General features: G+C 38.2%; 1 protein-coding gene across 3 annotated transcripts; it reads left to right on the plus strand.

Moving 5' to 3' along the window:
* Positions 1 to 1,637: 1,637 nt before the first annotated feature.
* LACTB2 (lactamase beta 2) lies at positions 1,638 to 15,939 on the plus strand. Of its 3 annotated transcripts, none has more exons than XM_037380247.1 (7): positions 1,638 to 1,847; positions 2,336 to 2,499; positions 3,792 to 3,915; positions 6,197 to 6,375; positions 10,706 to 10,854; positions 12,437 to 12,514; positions 15,101 to 15,939. In XM_037380247.1, exons 1-7 carry the CDS (start codon positions 1,726 to 1,728, stop codon positions 15,227 to 15,229), a joined length of 945 nt encoding a protein of 314 aa, XP_037236144.1. In that variant the 5' UTR covers positions 1,638 to 1,725; the 3' UTR covers positions 15,230 to 15,939. The 3 variants fall into 3 exon arrangements, with proteins under 3 accessions (XP_037236144.1, XP_037236142.1, XP_037236143.1); XM_037380245.1 differs by having other exon boundaries at positions 1,640 to 1,847; positions 3,789 to 3,915; positions 12,437 to 12,518; XM_037380246.1 differs by having other exon boundaries at positions 1,640 to 1,847; positions 12,437 to 12,518.
* Positions 15,940 to 18,988: the final 3,049 nt, after the last annotated feature.

The following is an 18,988-nucleotide window of genomic DNA, read 5'->3' on the forward strand; positions in this document are numbered from 1 at the left end:
ATACAGGCCTGCACAATGTACTGCAGCAAGCCCCTCATGCATCACAAAGCAAATAGTTCAGCTGAACGAGTGACTGCAAGGTAATGCATATTGTTTGTGTAGCTGAAGGGTTAGCTAGCACTTTAAATTTAGCTTGTTAGTAGCTAAACTAGCACTGATGAAACAGCCTAGAGGCAAGCATGGTGTTGGACCCTGGACAGTGAAGATGCAGTGCTGCTGTCCGCTCAGGCAGCTGAAAGGCACCATTTGTTCTCTGATCTTGGAGGCCAGCTGAAAATCTGGAGTTGTGAGCTGACATAGCAAGTGCAGCATGGCTAGGCAGGTAGTAGGGCCTACCTCAGAGCTGCCTCCCCTGCCTCATGCCATCCTCTGCCATGCTGCCTAGGAAGCCAAATGCATCAGATGAATCTGCGACAGGCTGAGAACCAGTGATGGGGAAAGGAGAAAAGAAACGAGTATTAAAACGGGGAACATCAGTTTGTCATGCCACGCAAGATGCAGACCTTTGTTAGTATGTTGAAGCCTTTTAATAGCTCATCTCCTGGCATGTATTGCATGTATTACTTGCCCACATTAGCATTTAAGCAAACCAAAAAAATTTAAACTTCAAAGTTTCATGAAGTTACAAAGTTCTGTTGAAGCCACAAAGTTTTGGTTTTCAGTTCCACGCTGTAGTCCGACTTGTTTGTGTCTAACAACTCTTTTGGAAGTTTGCCTGTCAAGATCATATTTGGGGATTTCTGCCCCTTCAGAAGACAGTGGGAATCTGTTTGGTTTGCCCATGCAAATCCCAGAAATGGTCCCAGATCACATGTAAGGGTTGCAACTGTATTTTCATATAATGAAAAATCATTTTAAGCAAAACATATGCTACCACCAAACACTTTTTTGTGCTTTGTATTGCTACGATCACCTTATAAATTCATATATCTTTGTTACAGGTAATATATATATATGGAACAAACAGATAATATTTGAAATTCTAATATTGGTAAAGTTGCCCACAGAAATATTACCCTGGTCACCCTCATGTTGAAAGAGTGTTTCCTGATGTTCCGAAGGCACCTCTTGTGTTCCAGTTTGTGCCCACTGACTCTGCGCACCCTCCCTTCAGGTATTTGTGTACGTCACTGAGCCCCTCAGAGCCTTCTGCAGGCCGGCCAGTCCCAGCTCTCTCAGCCTTCCCTCAAGAGATGGTCTAGTTCCTTCATCGCTTCAGTGAGCCTTCACTGGCCACTTGCCAGTAGCTCCCCCATTTTCTTCAAAATGCTGAATCCTCGAGAGCTCCTATATGCCGTACAGGGGCATATGTAGCTCCCACATACGCTTTAGTAAGTGACATGTTCTCAGAACATACAGAGGATGCAGCTGTCGCTACAACAAATTCCTCCCAGCTTTAGGAAGAGGCCAGCAGAACCCGGACCTGCCTCCCACTGAGCGGCAGCGAGGCACCGAGACGTCAAAGGCGCACATCGCCTTTATTCTACTGAATCACCACAGCGTTTGCTCCCAGAGGCCGAGTTTTAAGCGAAAACCCGCCGCAGCGGCAGCGGCCCGTCAGTCACCGCCTGTAGCCGCCAGGCCTCACAGCCGGGCGGAAGGGCCCGCGCCCGGCGCCGGGAGGCGGAGCGGGGGGAGCGGCGGCTTCCGCCTTCCCGCCCGCGCTGCTCGGCGGGGCGGTGGTGCGGGGCCGGGAGCGGGGCCTCGCGGGGTGCCGCTGCAGAGATGGCGTCGCTGCTGCCGCGCATCGAGCGGCTGTCGTCGCGGGTGGTGCGAGTGCTGGGCTGCAACCCGGGGCCCATGACCCTGCAGGGCACCAACACCTACCTGGTGGGCGTCGGGCCCAGGTAACCACCCTGCTCGGGGGCGGGGGAAGGGGTTCGAAATCCGTTGATTAGGGTGAAAAAAGAGGGGGGGGGGGGGAAATATACAGCGCTAAGTTTTGGGGACTGGTGCCCAGGGGCGGCTGGGGCAGGTGGGGTGTGGCGCCTCGGGCGGGCGGCTGCGGGGGTGCCCGGGGGGAGGGGGGGCGCCGCGCCTGGGCCTCCTGGCGGGCAGCTCCTGCGGCCGGGCGGGAGCGGCGGGCGTGCGGGCCAGCTGTGTTATTTATCGTCTTTGTAAACTGTTGTGTCATGGAGGTACAGGGTCACGGAGGGGAGGGGTGGCGTCTGGAGTACGGACGCGTCCCTTATTGCCACATTTCCATGCAATGTTGGGTTCTTTTTTGACATTAAGTAACCGTCACATGAACACTTAAACGTCTGGCACTGTTTCACTGGGGGTTTTCCCTGTCTGTCTGTCTGTGTCTCACTCTTTTTTTAATGTCCACGTGTAGAAGAGTCCTTATTGACACTGGGGAGCCAGCTATTCCTGAGTATATTGGCTGTTTAAAGCAGGCACTGTCAGAATTTAACATCTCAATTGAAGAAATTTTAGTGACACATTGGCATCGTGATCATACTGGTGGAATACCTGACATCTGCAAAAACATCCCTAATGGTAGGCCAGAATTTCAAATTTGAAAATGTTAGTAATGTGGCAAGAAAAAACTTTTACTGAGTGCTTCTGTGTAGATCAGCAGGATTATTCTTCTGGAATCTCCATATAAACTACATGTAATTTCATGATACTGTTGTTGTGTGTAGAATGAGAGCAATGAATAATCTGAATATTGTAGTTGTAGTACCACACTTTTTCTTAAACACCTGTGCCTACCTTTATTGTAGGTTTTATGTGTAAACAATAAGAACCTAGATTACCATCAGCAGTTTACATGATATTAAGAGATGTGAGAAAAAATTGATACTCGTTCCTTTCTACATTGACAGTAGTGACACGTTAATCATTATTTTTGTTTGTGTAAAAACAACAAATAATCTCTGAAAAAGAAAGATGCATATCTTTGAGAGCCCTTACAGCAGACCATTAGTAATTGCTGACAAATTCCTAGGCCTGGGGTTAAAGGGGAAAGCAGGTGGGGCAGTCTGCAGGTAAATTCTGCACAAAAAAATAGGTATTTCATGTTGATAAACATTAAGAGACGCTTCTGCTGTAGTTTCTGGGCAGAGAATAAGCAGTGTGGATAATGTGGTTCTTAACATTGTTGGACATTGTGACAAGCTTTGTAACAGGCTTTTATCATATTCTGTAAAGTTGCCAGGTGCTTATCTGCAAAGAAGCCTGGGCACTACTGAAAATGACATTGGTGTGTTTGTGAGGATTTTGGTCTTGTCAACCCATAAGCATGGTTGTAAAGGCTAACAAGGGATGCAGATACCTTTCTGTGTCGGTATCCATAGCTGTTCTAGCTAAGCCATTCACAGTTCAGAATGACAGATGCCGAGGGAAGTTTCAGGCCAAAAAGCCTCCATCCAGTGTTAGGCAAATGTTAAGTGGTGCTTCTGTGACTCATAATGCAGAACAGGAGCACAGAAATCAGTGTTGTAGAACCTTGGGGGTTTGGGCTCTTGATGAGTTAAGAAGGAACGTTTGTAAAATAGAATAAATATTGATATTTCTTTATTATTTTCACATGTGCTTTTTCATCTTCAACATTGCTGCTGCTACAGAGTACAGTATTCAGATTCAGTGGCTTTCACTATTCAGTGTTTGTGGTCTGGAATAAGGTCACATTATAAACATAAAGTTACCGTGCAGAATTTCTTGTTTATAGTTTTGTATTCATAACGTGTAATAATTAATAGTACTTATTCAAAAAACAACCTTTCTGTGGAATTAGCTTCGTTTAGTGACAAATGCAAAACATTGTTTTCTTTGCTTTCTTTAAGTAGACTCTGAATATCGCATCTGTAAGCTTCCTCGTGTCCCTCACCGTGAAGAAAAAATAGAAGGGGGACATAAATATTTTTACCTTAAAGAGGGAGATGTTATACAGACAGAGGGAGCCACGCTCAGGTAAACACCAATTTTTGCAAGTTTGCTGGATCACTTTTTTCTTCCTAATCCTGAAACAGCTATGTATCATATCTTCTAATGGTTGGCAATCCATACATGTAATCTTTTCAGCGCTTACGCATGGAGACTTCCTGTCACGATCCAGCAATGTTTATACAAATAAATTGTTTTTATGAATGAGGATTATTGGGAATTAGCCTTTTGTTTTTGGCCTCAGCAGAGAAATTAAGGAACATTTCCCTTGAAAAATATTTCCTCCAGGAAAATCAAATAGGATTTTACTTATTTCTCATCGCTCTTAGATAAGTAGTTATTAGTAAAACTGATAGTTCTGGGGGAAGTTTATGGTAGTCTGGATGGAATGTTTAACAAGCTTACTTTAAAAGTATTTCCCAAGGAGACACTAATTAAAACGTTAAATTTTAGACCTTTAACCTGTCAGGTTCTTGTAGGGTGCCAGTTTGGGAGGGCTTCTTCCCAGCGAGCATATTGCCTGTCTTGTTAGCTTGAATGAGTCTGAAACAGAAAGCCACTCTGCCTCACACAATAAAAAGATCTGACCATTCTGTTTCTGGACTTCTTTCATTAACAAGGTGTTACTCTTTTAAGGAAAATTTTTTCTTGTTTTCCTCAGTTTACATGTGAATTATATCTCACCTGTAGAATATGCTAGTTGGCTGATTGGAATTAAAAATGTAAACATAAAGGATATATTTGACCAAAGGCATTTTATTTTGTTAGTATTAAAATGAAAGAATACATGGAGAGTGTTATATTGAATGTTGACGACCTGTCACTACCGTAAGTGATCCATGTTTGGACAAAATCAATTTAGAGATGGAAAACAACTTGTTGAGTTTGAGTCTAAGTAAGACAGAGGTGGCACATTTTGAAGTTTGAGGTAATAGAGCCAAACTTTATGTTTGGTTAAAAGCAGGTATTGTCGCCTGGTTAATTCAGTAAGCACTTTAAGGATACTCTTATATCCACACTGGTTCCAAAGTAGCAGTATCTGCATGTTAAATTCTAGTTAGCAACCTTCGTGTTTTCAAGGTGTGCCAAGCAGCGTTAGGTTCTTTTTCATTTGTTTTCCCATGTTAGTGGTTAAGCTTCCTGGTAAAGTTTCATCAGGAACTGGAAGACAGCACTTCCTACAAAGGCAAGATACAACCTATCAGCTTGATTTTTGTTGCCTCCACAGGGCACTGGCTCATCTGCTTTCTGCTGAACTGGGTATTCAGTGAGAGCTGGAAGTCATCGCATCAGATGGTGCCATGCTTCTGGCCTCCCAGCCCTGCACTGGCATGGCTGGGTGCTGTTTAGCGCTGGCCTGTACCCCATGCTTGGTACCCAGCTCTGTCAGTTCCCCATCTCTGCTTTGATGCATCTGCCATTAACAAGGAATTGTGATGAACTTCAGTGGTAATGCTGGTCTGAGTTGCATTGATTTCAGTTTGAATCAACCTCAGCATGAGGCCTTCTGCCTCTCCTTAGCAGCTCAGGTTACTTTATACATATCAACTGTCTGTTCACCTTTTGCTGCGTTCAAATGTAGTATGCATTCAAGTTGTGGGGTCCTGCATCCTTACCATTCAGATGTTTAATGACCTGCACATATAACAGCTAGAAGACCATGATTCCGTGTTGTATTTGACATGTATTTCTCATGGGGCTTTCAGGGAAAAATAACTTTTGGGAGACAGAACTTTATCTGGGTTAGGTCCTAGTTTATTTCTATTTTTTAATATTAAATATTTATATTAATATATTTAATTTAAATTAAATTAATAAATTTAAAAATAAATAATAAATATTGATTTATATTAAATATTAAACTATTTATAGTTCATTTCTAAAAAAATTGGCAACATCATCCTTACCCTCTTTTTCTAAGTGCAAGGTGTAGGTCAAGAACTTCACACATTTCAATCTAGAAATAACGTATTTTTTTCTTTTTTAAGGCTTCAGAGTAAAGCCCTCTATAACATTAATACTACATGCTCTTAATGCACTTTTTTTATGATGTGTCATGTAAGTAAAAGCATGTTAGATATGATCTGTGTTTTCTAGGTGGTGTGAGAAAATTGAGTGGGATGAGACAAAGTGATAGCCCGTTTATGTTGACGTTTCAGCCTTTGTTAGTCTATTTTTTTTTCTGGTTCTTGTTCTGGGCTACTACACTACTAAGTATATGACTTGATCATTATTTGTTTCTAGCTTCTGAAAATGAAGCATATATACTGTATGAAAAACTTATGCTTTTTTGTTGTTGTTTAAACAGAGTCTTATATACACCTGGACACACTGATGATCATATGACTTTACATCTAGAAGAAGAAAATGCTATATTTTCTGGTGACTGTATTTTAGGGGAAGGAACAACAGTAATTGAAGACCTGTATGATTACATGAAAACTTTGAAAAGGTTGTTAGAAATGAAACTAGATTTAATATATCCAGGTAAGTGGTTCTAGTTTGTGGTTTTTGTGTTCTATGCTGTGGTTTACTATATAATTTTCAAATATCTCCTCTAAGAATTTGAGAACTCTTACTACAATCAAACACCATTACTAATGTAACAGTTCAATTTCATTACTTAATATATGTCCAGAGGTAAGCTAAGATGATTTTATGGCATGGTGGTTTGCAAGACTTGAAAATTTTTCAGTGATAGGTATCTTTCCTTCCTGAGATTCTCCATTTGAGGGTGAATTTTGTGCTTCTGTGCCCAAAGCCTACAGAGGCCAGAATCTTTCACTGTTGGAATCATACAGTAAATTTATTTTTCTTATATTACTCTATCCATGCACCTTAGTGTTACCCTGGAAGAAAAAATGATCATTCTTCTTCTGGTCCTTTGCATACCCACATACACTGCCAATGTGAGTAACCTAGTAAGGTTTTTTGAGAGACATCTATCCTTTGCAGCACAAAATAATCACAAATTCATCTTGGAAAATTGAAGAACTATCAAATGGTTGTCTTAGTTAATGAATTAGCTTAAATTTGAACAAAAGCCAAGAGGCCAAACATCATATTCTAAAAATAAGTTGCTGATTTCATTCAGTCCATGACACTGCTTTAATTGTTTTCCTCTATCTCCCACAAACCTTGAGAATGCATTTACTTTTCATATAAACCACACGTCTGTTTGACAAGACTGGATTTTAAGAATTCGTTATGTAACTAAGGTTTAAGATCCTCATTTGCTTTTCAGAGCTACATCTCAGGATTTTTTCTGACTTTTTCTGTTTCATCTTTTTCAACTCGTCATTCTGAGTGACTGTGCCTACATTGAGTTCTGTCTTCCTCAAGTAACCATCTATGTTTAGCCTACATAAGCAAATCTCTCTTGTGCTCATTTTTAAAATATGCTTCTTTTGAAGTAGGTGTTCTTTAAGTGCTTTAAGATCTAAGCATAAAAATGCCATTTAAGAAAAAAAAGTTTACAGATATTCCATGATCGTGGAGACTGACATAGACAGAAATAGCGACTTGCTCACTGTTACTGTCTTAACTACCGGTAAAACTAGGACTGTTTTAGCCTCCAAAATCTCAATCTATTGGTCAATCGAATGTTCCACTTCCTTTCTTAAATACCTACAAAACGCAATCTGTTCCTCTAATTGAATTTCTGCCTTCCAAAGCCCACCGTATGCCAAATTCTACTAGGTTTATCAGTTTTATCTGTTGTTTCTCACTCTCTCCTTAACCAGTATTTATCTAGATTACACATTCACCAAGGCTGAATATTTGTGCCATTTTTCTGTAACTGTTTGCCTCACTGTTGTAGGTATGTTCATGCTGTTCTTGCAATTGGGAAGCCAGCTGAATATTATGCATTTTCAGTGATAAGTAGCTAAGTATTGAGACGGTTTGGAGCTAACCTTATTTTTTTTATCCATGCATCACAAAACATATGTGCAATTGTGTAAAAGAGAACCATTGCCAATCAGAACATTTGTTTATACTACTGGTATGTACTACAGTAAAATGGTAATTACAGCAGAAGGTAGTTTGCTTTACCCCAGTACATTCTATATAAGCTCAGTACTTTGACTTTATTGCAGTTTTATGCTTTCATAGTTCTTCAACTGTTTCTGTTCCCCATCCATACTTCAGCACTCACATTGCAGTCTCAGAATTACATGTAGGGGAGCATGAAGTTTTGTAACAAGCTGACTGCTGGCTAGGTGTGAGTAGCTAAATGTTGCCAGTCCTTCCCCTTCCATGTTTCTTTTTGAATTTAGTGTGGAAATTACTTCAGGCAGAATACTTGTGACAGGCTGTGTACAGTTGATAGTTGACCAGAATCCTTGGGACCAGAAAAGGGTGTTTTAGTCAGCAGAGGGCTCCCCATCCTGTAATAATAAACGATGTTCCTTGATAATACAGAAAAAAAATGGTACTGGACTTAGGAATCTGTGCAACATTTCAAAAGCCAATGATTTTCTTCGATTTTATCCTTTTTTCTTTAGTTTACTGTAAAATAAGAGAATCTATGTTACCTCACAGGGCTTTATGAGAATAAAAACTTACTGTTCCTGATCGTCTGGGCTATACAGAGGTCTGAGATAATATGAATCAGTCTGATACGAAGTCTGAATTATTGGAAAGAAGGTCATATTTTGAGACAGCTATTTTACATGCTCAGAAACTCTTTACATTTATGCAGATACTAATTTATTTATTGGTGAAGTTAACTCTGTTGCTGTCCCTGAAAAATTACGGATCAGAACGATCCACATCTGGGTTTAGTTCCAAGCTTTCTGACATCTTTTTGATATATATATATGGATACACAGTGGCTATGGATCAGATGATGTAATGCATATGAAATGTCTTTAACTTGCAAATCGTGGGTTTCATTCTAGATACTGACATTGGTCTTGTAGTCTAAGTCAAGTAAATCACTCTTCAGAGTAGGGACTAGTTTTAAGACTGCCTTGAGATTCCATGTGCAGGCCTAATTTTTGAATACTTTAATGTGACTTGTGTCATCAGAGAATGCAAGAAAATGGACAGTTAGCATTATACTCTCTGCCACCCTGTGTATCATAGTGTGTTTTTTTCTAAATGTAAACTTCTGTTTTATAGACGGTAATATATTTACTAGAGAGGTTGTTATATTTGTAATTTATTTTGTAAGGAACAATAGCTGCAGATTAAATATGTTTGAAATCATTAAATATATGTGCATATGACAGTATAGTTTACATTTTACATCTCTTATTTATAAATCTGTCTTTACACAAGGTAAGCTTCAACGTCTATTTAGTAATTTCAGATCTGCTGAAGTGACTGTATAAGATGAGATATGCATAAATATCTTGACTTGTTGAAGGATAGATTCCTTTGACACTATGGCACAGATACTCAGAACATGAAAAATTAGTTGCTTTTTCTATAAGCAGCTTGTCCTCAGGCAAAATAAACTCTTAATTTAAAAAACCTTAAAACGAAGAACCCATTTAGTCAGTTAACCCAAAAGTAAAAAAAAAATACAATGATTTTTTTAAAAATAGTCGGAGAACCTCAAAAGAAACTGTCTCATTTGGATGACACCCAATAATTTGTAAAAGCAAGCTATTGTTTTTTACAGTGGTTTCTGTTCTACTCATTTTATAAATTATGTGGAGTTTAGAGTGACAGGGCTGGAAGTTGCTGCTGCTACTTCAGATGAGGTATACAGGCAAAGAAATAGGAAGCCTTGTGATACAAAGCATGTGACAAATATTCATGCAAGTAAATTTCTCTACAGGTAAAATACTAAGTTTAATTTCTGTGCATGTAACTCTCACGTCTGAAAAATATTTTCATTTCATCTGTCATTTTTGTGTATCATGAAGTAGTATTTGATTTTTCCACAAAGGTTAGTGCTTTACGAATGAAGCCTTTTTCTAATTTGATTCAAAGACCTTTCATAAGTTGAACATTTCTGATCTGCCACAGTAAGTCCAGGAAAAAATGTGTGCTTTGTTTGTTAACAAGCCAGTCATAAAATCCACATATAACTTTCCTTGTGCGTTGCTTATTCCTGCTCTGACGTGATCTGGTTGGCTCACTGATCTGCCTTCCATTAATTTTTTTGGTCATACTTATGAAAGTATGTTTTTAAGGGAATAAAATACAGCGTGTGAGTCTGTTCTGAAAATCTGTCCTGGAAAACTTATCTACCATTATTAAAGATGTTACTTCTCTTAACTCGTTTTTTGCTAGATAGCCCCACAACAGGACAGTAGTACATGAGTCTTTTTGCCTCAGCCACTACTGTTAAAAACCAGTGTCAGTTTAAATCATCAGTATTGATATCCTTTGGGAAGAGTGAGACAGGCAGACAGAGGCAATATAATAATATGAATCTCGTCTTTAAAATCTGTTCAGCAGTGAACTCCTTTCTCTTTTTTGGGTTTTTTTGGGGGGGGTTTAAATAGCCTGAAGTAATCTTCCCTTGCTTTCCGTTTCCCCTTTCAGACTTTTTGGATCCTAATTCTTCTTTTCCACCTTAATGCTTTTCAATTGCAGACTGTGATGCAGACATGCAAACTTAATTTTGGCTTATTTGTATGCAAAAAAAAAAAAAAACCAAAACAAGGCAAAAAACCCATGCAAAGAGCATCTTGCAATTTAACATCAAGGGTACTGTTGACAAGGTGGTATGTACAGGTGCTGCTCTCTTCTTATGACTTGTAAGTCTACCAGAGTTTATATAAGAATGATTCAATTGTTCAATAGCATACTTCATTCCAAATTTAAGAAACAGTGCTCTGGTATATGTGTTTTCATTTAGGTCATGGCCCAGTAGTACGTGATGCAAATGCTAGAATCCAAAGCTACATTTCTCACCGAGTTGCACGTGAACAGCAGATTCTGGATGTTTTAGAGAAGAATGCTGGAAAATCATACACATCCTCGGAGCTTGTCAAGATAGTATATAAGGTAATTGTTGATTAAAAGCTTTTAGATCAAACTAAAGAAAATTGAGATTATGTTCTTAAAATTGTATGTAATTGTTAAGTATTTGAGTGAAGACCATGGGTCACTTTTGAAAAGAGGGGGGAAGAAAAAAAAGTATTTCTGCTTGTTCAGAATTCATATATGACTGTGTGTTTAAATTGCATTGTTTAAGCACTTTGAGTGGGACCCAGGTGATTCTTACAAACTTCTTATTTCTTTATCTAGATGGGTCCTAAGCACAGTTTAATAGGACCAAGATAAATGAAGTTGTAGCACGTGGTTCTAAGTGAAAAGTCTGAGGTTACTGTTAATTTTAATGTTGATTTGTCAAAGTATTTGGAGTCTCCTGAAAGGTCTGTTAAAACATCTGGTCCCTGATTGTCGGTCTGGAGGAGGGTGCCAGGTGAACTGCAGTTCCACAGAGATGGATATCGCGCTCAGAAGTTGGGTAGCTTGCATGGTCAGTAGGCTGGCCTAGGAGTACTTCTTCATTCCTCATGTAACCTCATTAATTTGTCCGTGTGGTATTGGGGGTTACCTCTCCTAGCAAGTAGCGATAAAAGAGGTATAGCGTTTGCTTTGGAGGAAGATGTCACGGTTGCCAATGGCAGTGGTTTATGAACAGGTCTCTAACAGCTTCGCAAACTCATTTTTCATAGTTCTGCTGATCCTCAGTTTCCAAAAGAATGACTACATCACATTGACTGTTTTGCAATGCTGATGTACTGTTACCTGTGGCTGTTTAGCTCCTGCAGTTTTCCTGACTGAACAACTAGTGTTCAAGTATACAGCCATTCACACGTTTCTGTAAATCACAAATCACTTGTCCTGTCACTATATGGTAGGATTTTTTTCAGTATTCTTAAAGCTTTCATATTGGGGGGGGCGGGGGGGGGAGGTGTAATTTTTCAAGGCTTTCTAAAGATTCACGATTTATTGAGCTAGTTTTCTAGTGAATTTTCCTGACAGACTCTCTTGTTATTTGGAGAACTTTTTAATTTTCAAAAAGAAGCCTTTACTTTTAGGATGATAGAGCTGGAGAAGGGGGATTTTGAGATATGTTACTAGTTTTACCTAATAAGCATTGGAAAATTGTAAGATGTTTTGTCCTCCTGAAGCTATTGTATTTATAAGTTGTTTACTCATTTACAGATACTAATTGCTAAAGGATATTTAAACCCATAAAAATACTGTCATGGAAGAGAAGTGATAGGTCTCTGTGGAAAAATGCATCTTTAAATTTGTCTTTAAAAAAGCTCAACTACACTGACAACCCAGTGCAGACAAAGCTTAGAAGAGTCTTCCGAGTGTTGGCTGAAGTTTGTATAATATAAATGGTTAATTCAAAAAATAAATAAGTAAGCAAAAATGTGTTATTTAGGCTACTAGTTTAACTGGTATAAAACTGATCTTATTTCAATTTCCTGTCATATAATCAACTGAGTGTTCAACACAGCAGTTCAGAAGAGGAAAATCTATGTTAATAAACCATGAATTCTGTACGCTGAAAAATAATTGGGAGATACTGAAACAAATACAGAATGCATATTTGTGTTCCCATTAGGAGATCCCTGAAAATTTACTTCTAGCAGCAGAACACAACCTCCTAGTCCACTTGAAAAAGTTGGAAAAAGAAGGAAAAGTGTGTAAGTTGTGGATGGAGGGTGGAAGGAGGGTCATTTTCATTTTGATATCTATGTACTGTTTCTCATTATGTTTTTGTGCATTATTTCCGGGGTGGTGGTGGAAGGCAGTTAGTTGCAGTAGCTGTCCTTCAGACAATCTGAAGTAGAATTATATACAAAAAGCCTATGCTTATACAGTATTTCCAAACTTTTAGAAAATATTTAATAAAGTATTTGTGACATGCTTAGAGCACAGATTACTGCAATGCATATACCTTTAAATTTTTATTTAAAACATACCATGGAATACATTCCTAATGCTAGTGTTTATACCTTTGTGTATTTTTTTGACATTCATACCTAAATATGCATGTACATAGCATTTTATGGGATTACATTTTACATTTCTGCCTTTCCTAAACGTATATTTTTGTATATCTGTGTTCTAGATATGGTTAAAGTCATGTAGTGTAAATTTTTACAATTTCTGATTAGTATAGTACTTAATTAGAGCAACTGTATTTGGCTTACTGTTTTTACATTCTGGCTTTAGTTCTAGTGAACAAGGTGGATTATTCTATTTCTGTAATGGCATGCACATGTGGAAACACTATTTAGCCAGAAGCTAAGGAAAATGTTTCTTTCTGTACATTTCATGACTGCACCCAGGACTGTGTACTTATAAGTAAATAATTACATGCATATTTACAACTGTTTCAAATTTTCAGCATTTACCAACCTGAACAACAACATGAAATCAGTGTATTTTTTCCAGTGTAGATCTTCTGTTTCTTTTAATGATAAATCAGCTACTAGGTAATAATTGTTTGAACAATTGAGACACATTTTGTAGTAATAATAATGACCTGATTTTTATTCAAAGAAAATGGACTAGAGTCACATTAATACAGTCATTACCGACATTCAGAAAATTATGTGTTTAAGCATATTTTGTGCAGAATGCCATGGATGCTTACCAGCACGATACTTACTGCACCAGCTTTTAAATGTGATCTCAGGTCTTGGTTATTAACATATATTATTGGCCTACACATTTCTCCAGTTTGGCTTCATCAGATTCCTCTGGGGCATTAGGTGCTGTTGACTATTTAACTCTTCCTTTCACTGCAAAAGTGGCTCAAGCAACAGTAATGACTTTAATCTCTTAAGTCAGGTGTGGTTTTTTGGTGGTGGTGGTGGTTTGTTGGGGTTTCTCCCGAAAACACCTTTTTCATCCTTCTGGACAAAAGTAGCTCAGTTTTCCTCAGAAATCAGCTTTGAATTTTGAAGAAGACAGCAGATACAGAGCTTCAGGCAGTTAAATGTTCACAAAGTAGCAACTGCTTGAAACTATTAGAAAGTTTAAATAACTAGAGGAGATACTAATCAGAATTGTGACTTTTCTACTCGTTGGAGGTCCTCGATTCAGCTGTGTGCTCCTGCTTTCCATGAAGCACAGGAAGTGCCCTTTAAAGTTTTTTGGTTTGGTTTTTATCTTTAGCTGGTGCTCACAGAGGAGGAGAAAAGCAATCTCATAAGAACACTTAGGTTTTTTTCTGTGGTGACCTCTGCAGTGTGGAAACAGTTGCTAAACTTCTAAATACAAGCTTAGACCCAGATCTGTGATAAACACAACACCATGTGACCTTTGTCAGTTTTTCAGATCAATTTAAGGACACCCGTTAAGGAAAATGGATTCTGTTGGTTCTGAGCATGTAGCTGCAAATGCTGCAAAGCTGCATATTCATAGTACTTGTTTGTTTTGTTTTGATACTATACCCTTTGCATCTAGTCTGTTGCAGTATTTCAGGTTTTTTTCTCATTACAGAAGACTTGAGTTGCAGTCATAACACTGCTTAATTTTCACAAAATGTTTTTCCAAAGAAACATGTTGTCAGTATCAGTAATGAATGTGGCGGGCATGTTACAAACTTACACAAGAGTTACTCAGTGCAAATTGTGGCTGTATGCTGTCTGCTGCAATCATTAATTCACTGCTTCATTCTAGGGATTGCAGTTTATGTTGGTACGTAACTTTTATAACTTCTATTAAGAGTGATACTACCTTTACAGATTTGCTTTTTTCACTTAAAACTGAAAAATAATGTCTTGTTTACAGGAGCATGGCACAATATGTGCATGTAAGCTTTCTCCCATGTTTGGATATAAATATCTTGGTCACTGTTTCACATTTTTAAAACACAACTTATGAAGAGATAAAAATAATTTGTTCTAAATTTAGCAGTGCAGACCTTTTTTCCTCTAAAGTGTCTAAGTTTCAGAAAATGCAACAAGTGCTCTGCCACCTCAAATTTCTTAGTATCTAAAAATTTTAATATTCTGAACTTTAAATAATTGTAGGACTATTAAATCCTCTTTTCTTAATTATTCTTTATGTTACTGGGTTACATAGTGAAACAGTTAATGTTTACCACCTTCCATTAAAACTCAACACTGTCCTGAAGGAAAGTATTCCAATAGTTTTTAATAAAAAATTACACATATAGACATACATATGCATGTACAGGTTAAGTTTGAGATAGTCTAATGTTTATATATAGCATATAAGAATTTGTGACTAATTTGGTCTTTTTTTGTGACAGTACATGAGGCGTCTCCCAGCTTCAGATGGAGGAACAACTTATAAATTATGCAAGATTGCTCAAGAATATTTTGGATCTGCACAGTTGCTGCATGAAAAAAATACAAAGATGAGCTCAGACAATATATAAAATAAAAACAAATTCTTCCTTCTTTTTTTTTAAACAGTAGTAACACAATTTTAAAGCAATATTACAGTCAGTTAACTAATGTTTTTCATAATCTTTATGGGAATTTTAAAAACAACCTGATAGGTACTGAGTTAATAAAATAGAATGAGTGTGAAAAACTGAATAATAGAAAATATGTTATTGTAAACCTGTTTTCATTTGCTTGTGCTTTTCAGAAAGTGATTTTCTAGGAAGTTACCTGTACGTTCTAAAAACAAGTTATTTTTGATAACAGATGTAAATACTGAGGTTTGTATTCCCTTTTTTAATTTAGCTGCCTGTGCACATCTTTGCAGGTTGCTCACTGCAATAGGTTTTAACAAACACTGGAAGTAATTCCAGACTTCTCTGTTTCCTGCTGGAAACACTGTTTCTATGGAATTCATTAATTTTAACTAATCAGTGTCAAAAAATGCACAGAGTTGGAGCAGACTCTTAAATTCTTTATCTTACAAGATTCTGCGAGAATATGATTAAAAAGCTGTATAAATTGAGATATGTGTTACACGCTATATGAACAAAGTTTGTCACTTTATTGCTAAAAAGCTTCAAGTTTTGCTGCTAAATCCATTTAAAATACAGATATTTTAACTAAAGGTTATATTTGGTTGTAAGATACTGTGTCATTAAAATACAATGTTTGGAGATTAAACTGCAAAAAAGTGTGTGAAGCTTTTATGATATATACATTTGTTTCACTGCTGGCTCAACCTTAAAAAAAAAAGGGATACGAGATGTTTGAAAATACCAAAGACAAGTGTGTGTCCTTGAAAGTCTTTCAACTTTCAGTCCTGTACCTTCATTTGTAAAACATGCATATGTTTGCGTTGTTTAAGGTATATCTTAACCATTACCATTATTTTATGAAGTTGGTGGCATTTGTTCTGGTCAGCTAAGCACAATCCAATACAAAAACACTCCCAGGAACAGCAATCCAAAACTCAAATCATATTCTGAAGTAGTAACCAGACCCCTGAAGATGGGAAATAGTAACTTTCAGCTCTACAAAATGGTGCTTTTTGCAAATTTCATTGATCTGATTTTTGGCCACAACATTACTTTTGCTCCCTTTTAACTTTCTGTGCAATGCCATTTTGGGGTCATTTTCAGGTCTCCTGGTTTTTCTTTGTATTGTATTTTCTATTTACTTGCATTGTTCCATTTCGGCCACTTTTGTCCCCTCCTCCCACAAACTTTATTTTTTTTCAATTCCATTTGGATTGTTTCTCTCTTCGTAATTACTCAGAAGCTTCCACATGAAGTTCTTGCCATTAGTAAGTACTGTTTTCTTGTAGCTATTTCATTAATTTATAGTTACCTTTTCCATTAGGAATAAAAACAATTATCACTGTTTTCTTTTTTAAAAACTTAATGTGCTCTGACTGATGCCATTTTGCTTCAGGAAAATAAAGATCAGTGAAGTGGCACAATTTTCTGTCACAAGGTCTAAGAACCTAAGTCGGCAGGAAACTGGTGCGAAGAGGTGATGTCTCACTACTTGCCTGAGCTAAAAAAGAAATCTAGTGGCAAGCAAAATGCTGCTGAACCATTTTCTTCCATTTTACTATACTTCGTTTTTAAATACACAGAAATAGTTTCAGAATTCAGTTAAAGCATTGTTGAAGAAAGCAAGAGAATACAAATCATAGAATTCCATGTTTGGTGCTGTGCTGCAGCAAATGCCTGATATTCTCAAAAAATGAGGGAAATTGCAGTTTAACCAGACATGGCATTAATGATTGTGTATGGTGTCTCCGGAATACTAAAAGCAGAGATTGCACTATTACTAAGATGTATATACAGTAAAGGATACTTCCATCAGCTATGGTACATTGTAAAAGTCTTAAGACTCCTTGTTGATTATGAGATTATAAATCAGAAGGAGTGATTGTTTATTTAAAAATAGTGGTAATAGCTATAGGCCATGTATGTATAAAAATGGGTATTAGCCTGTTTACATCCCTTGTACTGAATATATTAAACTGTGCAGAATGCATTAGAAGTTAAGAATAAAAAGGGAGCAGGGACAGTTTCTGTCTCATCGAGCTAGAAGGACAAATGTCATTCAGTGCATTTACTTTCTAAACAGCTGGAGACAGAAGCTGGAAGAAGCACAAATTGCATTTCCAGCTTCCTGCCAGCTAATCGGCAGAGCCTGTGCTGAGAGGCAGCATCATTTATTAGGGTTAAGGCCTAGAAGAGAAGTTTGGTGGTAGTTACTACCTTTTCTATATTTTCTATCCAGTTTCTTACTAACTTGCTTATTTATACTTAGTTTAAAATGTTGTTCTTGGCTATATTTTCAAGCATGTTTGATGATGAGTGAATTCAGGAAAGGTTCCCAAATAGGAAGGGCACTGTTCTATTTGTGTCTGTTACTGTGGGTGCAGCAATACGCTGCCTGCCAAAATCCTCTGCAGTCTTGCCACCTGAAACAGTGTATTGGGTTTGTGTGGCTGGGGGCAGTTGGGGGTGGCAGGGCACAGGGATGGCTTCTGGAAGAAGATACCAGAAGCTTGCCCCATTTCAGACTTGGGAACTTCCTTCCTAAGTGATGCAGTCATTTTGAAGCTTGGTATTTCAAAATGTAGACTTCTGGAAGGAAACCTGGCAAAGAGCCCGGCAACACATTGGCATGAAGCACACTAAGGGGCAACAATCTCAAGTGTTTTAGATATCCCACTTTGCCTGAAGAGCCCTAAGAAACATCATGTGGCAGAAGAGGGAACAGGAGGGTGTGGAAACTGCTCGGATAAGGCGACGGGTTGCCTGGTTTTCCATTTCAGCATAGCAGTTTGCACTGTGTCGTCAGGATAAACACAAAACCAAATTGCAACCAAGGACCTCTGTGCCCGTACAACAGGACTTCTAGCCAGACACTTGAGGCACTTGGTGATGATAGCTTGAGGAAAGGATGTCTTGTCCCAGTTCAGTCCTATTTGTTACGTTCTGTGGGGATGAGATGACCTGATTTCTTTTAAGGCTGAGGTGGGAAATAGATGCAAGACTGCATTGCAAAAAGGATTCTAATTTTATCCCAACCCAATGTACTTCACAGGCAGCCTGTTGCATCCGTGACTACACGGTATGCAATCAGGGGTATACTTTCATATCATTATTGCTGAAGTAATGTTCTGTTCACTTTTGAGTTACAAAATACTGGTGTGGCCAGGGGATAAAGAGATTTATAAGATATAAAAGATCTTGGGACCGAAATATGAATGCTCATTCGTTGTGAAGGGAAAAATTTCTGTAGCCTTTTCTGTATTTTTAAGTACCCCAGAACATGTCCAGGTACCAAATATCCCTGTCTCCTGATGTAATAAATTCCTACAAAATGTCTGAGCACATTCACCACAGCTGATGAAGGTGTTTCATAGCTGGAAAACCTGGCCGTACACTATCAGTCTTCTCCACGAGCCACTCGCTGCTCCATATGGTAGGAAGAAACCAGCCTATTAAAAACAGCTCATACGGTGCATTTGGTGCACACTCGATTCTGGCAAGGCAAAGCCATCCCAAATAGTTGCATATTAATCTCTGACCCTGTATTCATTAGCTGCTGGCAGCAAAAGCCTTTCTGCCCATGCTCAACTTCAGCCATAAATTTTCTTTTCTTGATCCTTCTTCTCCATATAACCGCTGGGAATGGCTGTCAGGCAAAGCTTTAATAAAAGTTACATGAATTTGGAGGGGTTTAAGGACAGCTCAGTTCGGTCC

This window comes from Falco rusticolus, chromosome 3 (genome assembly GCF_015220075.1).
Source record: "Falco rusticolus isolate bFalRus1 chromosome 3, bFalRus1.pri, whole genome shotgun sequence".
Classification (NCBI taxonomy): Eukaryota; Metazoa; Chordata; class Aves; order Falconiformes; family Falconidae; genus Falco; species Falco rusticolus.